The sequence below is a fragment of the Cololabis saira genome, chromosome 12, assembly GCF_033807715.1.
Source record: "Cololabis saira isolate AMF1-May2022 chromosome 12, fColSai1.1, whole genome shotgun sequence".
In the NCBI taxonomy this organism is placed as follows: Eukaryota; Metazoa; Chordata; class Actinopteri; order Beloniformes; family Belonidae; genus Cololabis; species Cololabis saira.
Window position 1 is genome coordinate 36840530 of NC_084598.1, and position 13835 is coordinate 36854364.

General features: G+C 39.6%; 2 protein-coding genes across 7 annotated transcripts in view; both read right to left on the reverse strand.

The window, feature by feature from the left end:
• dennd2c (DENN/MADD domain containing 2C) overlaps positions 1-7969 on the reverse strand; it is a 48768-nt gene extending 40799 nt beyond the window's left edge. For all 4 annotated transcript variants that reach the window (XM_061736747.1, XM_061736745.1, XM_061736746.1 and 1 more), the window contains exons 1-2: positions 7678-7969; positions 3143-4271 (exon numbers count right to left, since the gene is read on the reverse strand). In XM_061736747.1, the coding sequence (XP_061592731.1) occupies positions 3143-4038 (896 nt within the window). In that variant the 5' untranslated portion in view covers positions 4039-4271; positions 7678-7969. The remainder of the gene's footprint in view (positions 1-3142; positions 4272-7677) is intronic.
• A 4753-nt stretch (positions 7970-12722) lies between these two features.
• Positions 12723-13835, reverse strand: part of ampd1 (adenosine monophosphate deaminase 1 (isoform M)) — a 28060-nt gene continuing 26947 nt past the window's right edge. For all 3 annotated transcript variants that reach the window (XM_061736765.1, XM_061736763.1, XM_061736764.1), the window contains exons 14-15: positions 13533-13643; positions 12723-13170 (exon numbers count right to left, since the gene is read on the reverse strand). In XM_061736765.1, coding sequence (XP_061592749.1) covers positions 13015-13170; positions 13533-13643 — 267 coding nt within the window. In that variant the 3' untranslated portion in view covers positions 12723-13014. The remainder of the gene's footprint in view (positions 13171-13532; positions 13644-13835) is intronic.

The window sequence follows — 13835 nt, forward strand, 5'->3', positions numbered from 1 at the left end:
GCAGATTCATTTCTGGTCAGCTCTATATTCACTTACTCTGTTTGATACATTGTCTTTATACATAGGCTTTATATATATATATATACATACAGTATATATATATATATATATATATATATATATATATATATATATATATATATATATACCTCCATCTTAACTTGAGCATACAGTATGTGTGTGTATGTGTATGAGGGTGGAGGTTGAAGTATAGATGTGTGTTTAGTTGCCTGTTTATACTTTTATGTATTCATTTACTAAGTTATTTGTTATCTAGTTGTTTCTGTTTTGGTTGTTTAGTTTCCTGTTTGGTCTCTCCTTCTTATTTCCTTTTTATTTATTTATTCACTCATTTTAATGAATTAGCTTTATTGTAACTCATTGGACTACATGGCCTGTTATTCATTTGTAGAATAGAATAGAAATAGAATAAAATGCCTTTATTGTCATTATAATGATATAATGAGATTAGGCAGCAGCTCCATAAAAGTGCACACATGTAAAGGTTATGTAAAAAACTAAATAAGAAACAGGAAATATAAATATATATATACACTATGAAAATGAAGGAATGAGAGAACATTGCACATGAATGGAGGAAAGAATATTGCACAGTATGAGGTAGCTTATGAGTTCAGAAGAATATTGCACGTATTCTTCTGAATATTGTGAAGTCATATGTCAGGATATTTTCTGTAAAATGTTTAAAATGTTTAAAGGGGACCTATTATGAAAAACACGTTTTCTCTTGCTTTAACATATATAAAGTGGTCTCCTCTCAGCCTGACAACTCAGAGAAGGAGGAAAGTAACTAAATTCTGCAGTGTCTGTACAGCCGCCCGGATGAGCCGTCCAGTGTGATGTGGATCTACGAGCCGTTCAGATTCTGCTCCCATCGTTACTTTACGATTTACATAGGTTGGCTTCCGATGCATGAAACCACACCCACAAATAACTCGCCGGAGCTTCCGCCATTTTTTCATAGCGGTGTATCGCGTCCATAGACATATATAAAGGCTAGATGACTCGCCCGCGCTGCTGCCAATGCAGAGCGACGTCGTCACACGGCGGCCATCTTGCCACAGGAGAACTCGCATTACTTGCTTTACATTATAACATATATACATATATTATTACCTTATAACATATATATATATATATATATATATATATATATATATATATATATATATATATATATATATATATTTATTATTACATTATAACATGTTTATATATATTACATTATGATGTATTTATATTATGACACTATAACCAGGGCTGCACATAATTATTTTTGTCTGGTGCTCAGAGGAGCCCCTGGATATGTGACTTGGGCCTCCAAAAACGCGGTGACCCGTCTCGCCGGATCGATAAAAGAGCGATGCAGGAATAAGTTATAGGCAAAACGATATTTATTCACTTATAAAGATGAATGGCTCAATATGGTCCTTTACAAAGTTAATTTATTTCAATTATTCAACTAGAATATGGTGTAAAAGTTAATTTATTTCAATAATTCAACTAGAATATGGTGTAAAAGTTAATTTATTTCAATAATTCAACTAGAATATGGTGTAAAAGTTAATTTATTTCAATAATTCAACTAGAATATGGTGTAAAAGTTAATTTATTTCAATAATTCAACTAGAATATGGTGTAAAAGTTAATTTATTTCAATAATTCAACTAGAATATGGTGTAAAAGTTAATCTATTTCAATAATTCAACTTAAAAGGTGAAACTAATATATTACCTAGTCTTATTACATGCAAAGCAAGATATGTTAAACCTTTTATTTGTTATAATTTTGATGATGGAATTGTTTATTGATTTCATAAAATATTCTCTAATTTATTTTTTATTTGGGGTTTTCATAAACTTTGAGCCATAATCAGAGCAGCGTCTTGCAGGTAACTGCTGCACGCAGTGACGGACGCTGTCTGATTTATGGTTCCGCGTTGCACCAACGCAGAACTTACGGGGTAGGATACGCGGGAGAGCGAACGTACGGTGCGCGTCGCCGTCTAACATCTTGCAGCCACTTCTCGGCGAACACACGTTTTCTGTTTCTATCCATGGGTAGTGGTTCAGTTTGGCATCTCTTTGTAGTTGGTGGTGGTGGAACGCCAAAACAATTACTTAATGGCGCTTGCTTCTTGGACATTTTGACGAGACGTGTCGGGGTTGATCCTTACCTCTCTCCCTGCGCAAACCACCGCAGCAACGGACGCGCTGTGATTGGCCAGTACAAACTTTGAGTGGCAGTTCTGGGGAAAAGCTCTCCCAATAGATTTTTTAATATTAGTATTCTGGTTTGGCCACAACCAATAATATGAGCCCCAGCTGTTGGTACGCAAACGCGCTTCGCAGCACTAGATTGACAGCGCACTGTGGATTTTGACAGCGCATGCGCTCTGGCGGCCCACTTATGTGCAGCCCTGACTATAACATGCGTATATGTGTACATTATAACATGTGTGTTTATATATACACATGTTATAAGGTAATAATGTATATATGTTATAATGTAAATATAAATATTACTAAGAATACTATAGAAATATTCATTTAATATAAATACCATGTCATAGCTATCTGTTTCTTGTTATTTTCATACAAAAGTAAGTTTTTCAATGTTATAATTATTCACAAGTATGCAGTGTCATAACTACATCTCTGACGTTCATAACAAACCAAACTGTTTGAAAATCTGTCTAGAATTGAGCAAGTTAAGGTTGTTTAAGCAGTACATGCACCATTAAACACAATGTTATGAGTGAGCAAGCTCTCCTGTGGCAAGATGGCCGCCGTGTGACGACGCTGGAGACTCCGCCTTGAGTCATCTAGCCTTTATATATATCTATGATCGCGTCATTCAGGCAGCCAATCAGCACAGAAACTCATTATCATAGCCCCGCCCACTCAGAATCCTGCATAGATAATGAGGTTAGAGACTGAGATGATAAAGACATGGCTCAGAGGCTGAATTTCTAATTTATTTAGCAAAAACAATCAAAAGCTTGTTTTTAACACATTCGAGGCCCGTTTAAAATAGGTATTAGATGCCATAATAGGTCCCCTTTAAATAAAAAGTAAAAAAAAAAAGTTATGTGTGCTGTCCATTGAACGCATTGACTCACCTGCTCTTTTTCTGCCTCATCAGTCCTTCGTGTTTTGCGACGGGACATGGGGGAGGCGGGAAGCTCGGCGGGTGCGCGACCCTCCTGCTTCTCACGCTGTAGTGGTTATTATGAGGGGATCTGCTGTCCCACTGCACGGCCTGCCTGCCGTTGTTGTTGTTGGCTCCGCGGTACTGGAATGTCCGCTGAGGCTTGGGAGGGGGAAGAGCTTCACCTGCCGAGCTCCGGCCTTTTTCCCAGAGCAGCCTGTCCCCCTCCAGCTTCCGCCAGAATCCCCGGGACGTGTAGAAGTTTCCCGCGGGCATGTTGTCTTCGTGCTCATCATGCGACGGAGGTAGAGGTTTAGGAATGACTTCGACGTCCAAGAGACGACTCGCTCTTTGGTCTCCGCTGGGAGAGAAGATGTGTTGACTTGGAGAAAACGTGGTGTTAATTTCCGACTTAGAAAATGCTAATGTTTGTGACGAAGGTGCCATTTTCCCTGGATCTGAAAATTGGGGGGAGTATTTTGGCAACGGTTCGGACTTCCGACCAACCACTCGATGCCCAACCTGTAGAGGGAATTCCCTAAAATCTAATCCCATGCTTTTTGATTTCGGGGAGCTTTCTTTTGAATGAAGGCCTCCTCTCGGGCTCGGGCTGGAGCATCCGTAGCCCAGGAGGTCTGCAGAAAGGGTTCGGGATACGGGGGGATGTGCTTTTCCTCCAGCGTCCTGGCTGCTGCTCTGCTGGCTGCGACCTTCCCACTGGGAGATCTTCTCCCTGATGTTGATGCCCTGCTCGTTGGCCGCCGGCCTCGCGGGCTGACGGGCCTGCCAGGCGGAGACGGCCTCCTTCTGCAGGCGATCGGCCTCGCTGAGCCCTCGCCTGCTCTGCTCCAGTCTCAGAGCCAGCATTTTTTGAGAGGGGGCAAGTGTCCGCTCCCCCTCAGTTCCCCATAAGCGAATGCATCTGGGACTTCCTCCCGAAGACTGCTGCAAGTATCCACTCAATCAGGTATTGGACGACGCATAAAATATCACCAAAAAGGTGTATCTCCAAAGCTTTTCTGGTCACTTCCTTAATATCTCTACGCGTCTTCTTGTGCTAGCAGAGTGTCATTTCCTCCTTGTCTCATTCTTTAAGCAGCCTAAACAAAAACAGATAAAAACAGGACACTTAAATTACTCATCACTCCAGAAACACAAGGTCAGACATCATGCAGGATCAAATGAATAGGCAACTCCTGGACATTTACTTTCGAAAGGGAACTTATTCAACGTTTTCTACAAGGAGTGGGCAGAGACAGAGAGATGGTCAGGTCAGTAAGGATGTTTTTCCCAAAAATAAATGTACAGAGAGCATAGAAAGACAGGAACAAGGTCAGCACAGTTTTTCTGCAGTTGGTCTGTGTTTTGAGCTGCCCAAACACCCCTCTAGCCACAGGGGATTTCTGTGTCGCTGTCATCCTAAACCCTTTTACTGGCCGATGAAGAAATGCCCGTGATACAGCAGAGCGCTGCATCTAATTTAATGCTCTGACAAAGCTGTCTAGAAATGCCCGTGATACAGCAGAGCGCTGCATCTAATTTAATGCTCTGACAAAGCTGTCTTTCAGGGAACTGGAAAGTATGTGCAATTTTAAGAGATTTCAAAGACTCTCGAGAGACAAGAAAATACACAAATCCCTGAGCATACATCAAAAGACAGTGACAGTGGAGTATGGAGAGCATTGTGACCACACCTATGTACTCAAGAATTGAACTTTATCACAGATGCAGTAAAAAAAAAAAAAAAAAAAAAAAAGGATACGAGACTGAAGAGTCTGATCAAATCCGGTCAAACACAGGCGTGAAGTGAAGTTTTGTACAACATCCCGGTTGGCTTTTATTCCCAGAGTCAATATTAATGCGCTCACTGTACGCTCATGCAAAGCGGCTGCTCTCGCTGGAACCAAACCATTTCGACACGTTGCATTCGAGGAGGCTGAGAGTATCTGGAGAAGCAGAGACACTGTAAAATTCCACAGCACCGCTCACGATCATAACTCCATGGGCTGCATTCCTGCAGAGCTCCATAAGACGAGGGTCGGGGCAACAGATTCGAACGGGACGCGGTCGGGTCTCGAAGAACCGGCACTTTTTGTTTAGTTTGACCTAAATCCCATGTATTTCTGCACTGGAATGCCGCCCCATCATCGCCAGGCCTCAGAATGAATGACACTGCAGCTCCCAAAACTGACCCAATTGCATTATTTGTCTGTGTGCGGTATATTGTACAGGAAGGCATGAGTTGTGTTTCCTGAGCTGCAGGAAGAAGGATCAGCAGACTGTCCATAATTATGGTGTAGAGAGATTTGCACCCAGTTACAAGCTCTGATTTCAGCTATGTTTAGATCCATAAAGTTCGAACCTTGTGATGGTAATCAAACATCATAGAAATACAATAAGTCCACAAAAGAAAATACATCACGCTCTGAGTCAGTACAGAAGCATTTGTAAACATGTTTTACACGCCAACTCCCTTCTTTGGTGTACAATAGATAAAATCCAATACTGTTACTGCCAGTGAGGTAATCTCAAAAGGAGCTGGGGTTCAACATAATAAAGTTATCCACGTCTAAAACATCTTTGATAAGCCACCCTGGGGTGGCACTTATCAGGTCATCTGTGTAGAAAGCAGACATGGTGCACATGAAACTGTCGTACCCCGTCATCACATGGCAAACTGAACATAACCACACCTTCGAAACCACCAAAACACGCTCCCATCCCGGAGACCTGCAGCATGACGGGACACGTTGTAGGTGTGTTGCAAGGCTGTTGCTCATCATCAACGGTGACAGTTAGCATTATAATAAAAAGACAAGTACTGGTGTGATACATGCCAGCTTCAAAGGCAGAGACGGAGATAAATAGTCATAAAAGCAGTGATCCATCATCAGCTACCAGGACAGGTTTTGGGTTTTTTTTTTTAAACTCAACTGAAAATTAGACAAAACTTGCACTTAACAGCTGCATCATGTAGGATTGTTTGATACCGATGTTTTTATTTATGTCTTCTGGAGACACACCAAAGCAGAAAAACTAGATTTTGATTACACATTTGGAGATGCTTTCTCTTGTACCGAGTTATTCATTTACATTTACTGTGTTTTATACCACTTTCTGTATTCATGCCAAAGGACTTCGGGTAATTCTGCATGATGGATTATGTGATAAATCAGTCACTTATGTGAAATAAAATTTAAATTTATGGAGATTATAAAAGAGAAAGGCATCTTAACTAACACAAATCCTTCAATTAACATCATTCTGTGGTTTTCTTAATTGTCAAAGTTACAGAAACCATAAACTAGCGTTAATAACACCCTGAACTTTAAAAAAAAACTTTATTTAGAAAGTAAAACTTTTCACTACTTTTCAAAGTAAACTTTATTAACATTATTCCGATAATCTTATTTTATTATCCATGGTGAAATTAGTTAATTGAGGCTGGAAAGCCAATAAAACAATAATCTGGCCTTGTCATTTATTCCTGTGTTTTATATCACTTTCTGCATTAATGACAAAGGACTTCGGGTAATCAATCTCTGGCATTGCTGTTGTCAACAAATCAGTCACTTATGTGAAATAATAATATTAAACTTTATGGAGATTATAAAAGAGAGAGGCATCTTAACTCACATAAATCATTCAACTAACATCATCCTTTGCTTTTTTTTTCATTTGCAAATGCACAAAAACCATAAACTAGCTTTTCAATAAAACCTTGAAAAAAAACTATTTAAAAAGTAAGTAAAACTTTTTCAAAGTAAACTTTATTAACATTATTCAGATAATCTAATTTTATTATCCATGGTTAAATTAGTTAATTGAGGTTGGAAAGGCAAGAAAACAATAATCTGGCCTGTTGTCATTTATTCCTGTGTTTTATATCACTTTCTGCATTAATGCAAAAGGATTTCAGGTAATTCTGCATGTTGGATTATGTGATAAATCTCTGTCATTGCTGTTGTCAACAGATCAGTCACTTCTGTGAAATAATATTAAAATTTATGGAGATTATAAAAGAGGGAGGCATCTTAACTCACATAAATCATTCAACTAACATCATCCTGTGTTTTTTTTTTTTTCATTTACAAATGTACAAAAACCATAAACTAGCGTTAATAAAACCTTGAAAAAGATTTAGAAAGTAAGTAAAACTTTTTCAAAGCAAACATTATTAACATTATTCAGATAATCTAATTTTATTATCCATGCTGAAATTAGTTAATTGAGGTTGGAAAGGCAAGAAAACAATAATCTGGCCTTGTAAAGACAGAAAAAAAGGGGAGGGGGGTTAATAACTTCAGTCAAACCAACAGATTTTCCTTACAAAAGTATTAAAGTCGTCAATAACACTATCAGATTTATTCTCTTTTAACCACATTTCACATGAAACCACAAGATAGTGAGGCAGATGTTAAATAACCAGAATAAAGCTGAAGCGCTCTTTATGTAACCTGAGAGAAGCTGAACACATGCCTTTTTACTACCAAGCTCAGGACTTACCAGCCTCGATCAAACCGGCCAGACAAAGTCATGTTTGCTGCTGAAAAGAGAAAATAAAGTCCGCTTGGTCTCATGGTTTTCCCTCAGTCGTGAGGAGGCGGCGAGTCCCACGACGCTGCTGCCACGACTGGCTCCTAAACAAACCTCTGTTCTCTTCAGGGGAGGAAAGTGAGTCGTTTATTACAATAAAACTGCGCAGAACACTAACGGGCAACATTTAAAAGTGATAACAGAAGCGGAGAAAAGCAGCTAAAGCAGAAAAACTGCTCTTCCACCCCTCTCTAGACAATGCATGTAAAGTTGGATAGGAACATTACTACTTCCGGTGGTTTCCAAAATAAAACCAAAGCTGCGTCCGAAATCCCCACACTTCTACCCTAATGAGCATGGGTGCAGATTCATGTTTTTTCTGAAAAACATGAATTGTCCCCCCCAATAAAAATACCCTAAATTATTCAAAATTGAACAAATGTATTTTCAGACTTAAAGGAGCTGTATGTAAGAGCAATAATAAAACGAATCATAAAATGACCCCGATATGTCAACAGACATTTAAAAATCATTTTCATTTCAAATACTTATGTCACTGACAACAGCACTCAAGCCAGGATATTCCAGTTTAAAAAGAGGAGTTGCAGCCCTCAAGTGATGTTGATGTTTTCATTTTTTGTTTTGGCCTGAAGCTCCACCCTCCACCTATCTCCCAATCACCAAGTCAGTATTGTTTCTGAAGCTCCACCCTCCACCTATCTCCCAATCACCAAGTCAGTATTGTTTCGGCATCCGGGTTGCCAGCTCGGCTCTAATTATCGCAGCCATGGCAGCCTACGTTCCTGCTACATTCTGCAGCCTACCTGGCAACCTCTGGTCGGGGGGAGGAGGGGGGTACACGCCGCTCAACAATATTTTGAAAGTGACTGCAGTACCAGTTTTGGACATTTCTTACAGACGGCTCCTTTAAAGGTTGAATATGTAGAATATTTATTCAAAATATATTTCTAGAAAAATAATACATTCACGGTGCGTTTTGAGGTGTACAGAATGAAAGTATTGCTTCTCCATACATTTTTTTCTTTTTAGTCTGAATTAATATTTTTAAAATTTTTGACGGGCTCGACAATGACTTTTTGTCAACGTTCTGTTTACATTCGTACCTGCCCGTAGCCAACATGTGGCTCACTTCTCCGCTGTTTTCCCGCCTCCTCCCGGTCGTATGCGTCTGTTTTCAACGAAGCCTTTTCAATAATCAATTGGTGGATCAATGGATTATCATATACCTGTTAGGATGGGTGTATTTATGTAGTCTTATCTGTCATAAACACGTAATTAAAATCACATTGGTGTCTCCCCCAATCCTGACATCGGATCTGCACCCCTGCTAATGAGTATGCAAAAAACAGTATGGCTGCGTCCGAAATCACGTACTTCCACCCTAATGAGTAGCAAAATGATTGTGCGAGATATTTTAGTGCGTCCGAAACATTAGTACGTACTCAATAGTATGCTCTATCCATTTTCATTCCAGAGAATTTTTTCAGTGTGGATTGATGGACACTAGCCAAGCAGAAACTTCCCACAATGCAATGCAGCGGCATTTGGTTGCTAAGTGATACGTATATGTCATAAGTATAATATTAAGTATAATAATATTATTATATAATATTAATATTATAATATTATAATATTCGTATATAATAATATTATATAATGTAATCTTGTTTCGGCCAGAATAAACGGGAAAGAGCGGAGCGGAGCGCTGTGACAAGTTACTATGGTAACAACCCGAATTAATGCACACTACTGATATTTACTCAAAAGTGTGCCGAATTTAAGTATACTTTTTAGTATATACTTTTTAGTATGGCATTTCGGACGCACCAAACGTGAGATTTTTTAGTGCTACTGAAACATTAGTACGTACACAATAGTATGCGCTATGCATACTCATTCCGGAGAAATGTATTAGTATGGATGGATGGACACTAGCGGTGCGTCGGAAATGCCATACTTAACATATATACTCAAAAAGTATACTTAAGTTCGGCACACTTTTGAGTAAATATCAGTAGTATGCATTAATTCGGACATAGTATTAAAAGCGCACACGGCACTTCCTGCGGTTGGGAGGGGGAGTTGTTACCATGGTAACAACTCCTGTCACAGCAGCAGTAGCAGCACTGCTCCGCTCTTTCCTGTTTATCCTGGCCAAAACAAGATGACATTATATAATATTATTATATACGAATATTATAATATTAATATTATATAATAATATTATTATACTTAATATTATACTTATGACATATACGTATCACTTAGCAACCAAACACCGCTGCATTGCATTGTGGGAAGTTTCTGCTTCCCACAATGCAGAAGGGAGAAACTTGCTAAGTGATACGTATATGTCATAAGTATAATATTAGGTATAATAATATTATTACATAATATTGATATTATAATATTCGTATATAATAATTGTGGCAGGGTGCAGGATTGGGGCATTGTCTGCAGGGGAGAGAGGGAGTGCGGGGAGTGGCACACAGGTGACGCGGCTGGAACAGCTGATGGTGCACAGGTGTGTCTAATCACTCTCTGTGTATTTCAGTAGTGTGCGGGCCGAGATATGACGCAGAGCGGAGCTCTGCTGAGAGGAAGGACAGCTACTGAAGGTGCTGGTGCACGTGAAAGAGAATAAAACGTTTCCTGCACGAAACCCTGTGTCTGCTGTCCTGTCTGGTGACCCCCGTAGCACGAGCATTGCTACAATAATAATATATAATGTCATCTTGTTTCGGCCAGGTTAAACGGGAAAGAGCGGAGCGGAGTGCTGCTACTGCTGCTGTGACAGGAGTTGTTACCATGGTAACAACCCCCCCTCCCAACGGCAGGAAGTGCTGTGTGGCTCTGAGTAGTACGTCCAAATTAATGCACACCACTGATATTTACTCAAAAGTGTGCCGAACTTAAGTATACTTTTTGAGTATATACTGTTTAGTATGGCATTTCGGACGCACTGCAAGATAGATCCAAACGGACGTCAATCCAAAATGGACTGAAGAAGTAGTGGACAAATGCCCTGTGACATCACTTAGCCTATATGTTTTCTGGAGAGTGTTTTACTACTACTACCACCACCATTTAGCAGGCCCTTTTATACCAAGCGACTTACATCTGAGGGTTAAAAGCGTCTGCTAAATGACAGTAGTAGTAGTAGTAGTAGCTTATGGAAACCTGTGATGCTAATTAATATTACGTACATTAAATCTTGTGTTGCTAATAAAAAAATACCCTAAATGAGTGCTGCCAACGCTGAAAATGAGCAGAAGTCTACTGGGACCTATTGCTGATGGGTGTTGGACCTGGCCAACCAGGCCAAACCAATCAGCATCGTGGTCTTGTTGGACGCAGGCCACACCGGGCTTCTGCAGGCTCTTTCTGCTGAACCGTGCCCGAGCTGCTGTGAATGTGCCGGAGGAGACGATTTGCAACAAGACCTCTTATTTTATATGTCTTTTTGGTGCTAAAATCTGAAATAGCTGTTGCGTTTATTCAACGCCTTGTTAGTAAATGCTTAATTTCCCCCTCTAGGCCAAACCACAGCCAGTCGTAAAGGTTTGTTAGTTAAATTGTAATGACAATGAAATGTATTCAGTTTAAAATATGAATGATTATAATCTGCTAGGTCTTTATTCCCAGATGTCAATACAAAGGGCCAAATAGCACTAATTTGTTGCTATATATAATTTCACCTGATGTACCACAACCTACCCCCATCCCTCCACCTCCATGGTAGTTAATGTAAAGTTTTAACATGGAGGTCAGTGGAAATTAACTTTTAGAGCCAGAACCCCAGTGGTCAGTTGAGGAACTGCAACTTTCCCTACCACCGCGTTTGCTTGGACGTGGGATGTTGGCGCTTGTCACCAGAACAAAAAGACGTTCCTCTCACTTCCCTAATGGTGTCACCGCTGGCTCACACATACATACTGAACATGTCCTGAGTGTCAGCATCCGTTCACTCTGAATAAAGTGACATTAAGCACTGCATTGTGGGCATTGTGGGCTCCGTGTCTTGAAAAGGAAGTGTTTTGTTCATTGAAACATTGGAGAAATTTCAACTTTCAATGCTTCAACCTGAGTATCAGCCTACACAGGTTGGTGCTAATCAATAAACTCGCACACAAGGTCAGTCTGGAAGAAATTTGATCAGCATTTGTGGTCTTTTTTCTCTTTTCTTTAAAAATCAATCCTTTCTTGTTCAACTTCATTCTTTCCTGGATATCTAGGTTAGAATGCTGGAATAATAGCAACTTTAAAATGACTTTACAAACTTTGAAGTTTACTGTGGTATTTAACCAACTTCCTGTTTCGATCTGAGTGTTTGTACTGCTGAACTTGACGCAGTTTGAGGAACTTATCAAATCCTGCAGGAGGGAAGACGTCACCACATCAACCTCTGCAGCTGTCATCGATGAATACTGCTGTCTTCACGTGTCCTGGGAAATACCGGCACTGGCCTCGCACCTGCGCGACCACACACGTCATTGAATATGACTGAGAACCAGTAATAAGTAAGCTTTTATTTATGATATGAAACGTTTTAGTTCCTTTGTATCCTGGTTTTCAAAACTGATCTCAGGTTACTCTTTTGTGAAACATTAAAAATGTGAAATGTGCTTTGAGTAAAGTGTGTGAAAATCCAAGTTCCCAAAAAATGTACAGAAGTAAGAGCAGTCCAATCAAAATATACAAACCAAAAAAAAAAGATGTAGGCTATCTCTTCAAAATGTAAATTAACAACATATAATGAGATGTTCATGGAGAATTTGTTGTTTCCAACAAATTTAACATTACCTCATCATTTTTTTTATAAAGGTAAATTTCTTTAGTTTTAACATTTGCTACGTTTTCAGTGTTTTACTGTAAATAAAATACATCTTTGTGACGTGTACATTCCCGACTTTCTTTGGAATTGGGTTTGTAAAATTAAGACGTCTGTAAATGATACCTGATGTTGCAGTGTGATGCATTAATAGCAGGAAGAATCACTTAATAAATAAATACATAAATAAATTATGCATTTTTGACGTTTTATTTCCAATGAATCTCATCCATGGTGGGTTTTTTTTCTTCCGCAATATAAACAGACTGTTACATGAACAAGATGTTTAAATTATTTAGAGCGAGGACAAAAATGTAAACTTTCCCTCCTTCAAAGGAGAAAACAACGGCCTATTACGAAGGTCTGTTACTTTAAGAAGAACTTGCTGGAAAGTCACTATAAAAACAATTTCCGAAACCTTTTCTACATCACATTGGAGAAGAGTTTTAAAGTGTTCAGTCGCTCTTCACGCCATCCTTGATGAGGTTGAGCTCGTAGCACAGGGTCTCAAAGCGGAACGCCATTCGGATCTGGGCCACGTTGGTCTTGCGGATGTCGTTACCCTCTGGACCCTCTTTGAGATAATCTGCACCAAGGAATCTGACCTTCTCCTGAAAACGCAGAAGAAAACCCGAGGGGCAAGTGTCAGGAGAGTATACAGTGTCATCTCTGATAGCCGCATGTGTGGCGTCTATGTGGTTCTTTAGGTCCCAACTGGGGTTCAGTTCAGTTTATTGAACGTTTTTGCACAAAAAACGTTCCTACATTTTTTACTTCCAACTAAAGTAAGAGATTTGTTGATAATTCATTTGTCCATATCTATTATATGAGTCCGTTCATTTAGTTGTAAGCAGTACAGTATGTGTATGGTTTGGGGGCTTTTTGTGGCAACCTAAATCCTAGGACCGGCCCTGGGAGTCAGGGTGTGTTTCTGTCAGATGACCACGGAGGTTTTTACAGCTGTGTTTATTACCTCGTGAGACAAGGCACTCTGCAGCACACTGTTCCTGGAGATCTCACACATGTCGCATGTACTCAGTTTGAAGACCTGAGCTGCGATGGCGTACTCCTCCATCAGAGGTTCCTGCAAGTATTAAGGCAACAATTAATGTAAGTTTGCCGTGAGCCTGTTTATGTTTGTTTAGCAGCCTACTTATCCGATGTAACATGAAAAAAATGATCAAAAATAACTTCTGACCTCATTAAACTGAAATGCATAGATCTATAGATGTAAACAATGCCCATTCTAAAACAGCCAAGAATGCATTATTGTCTA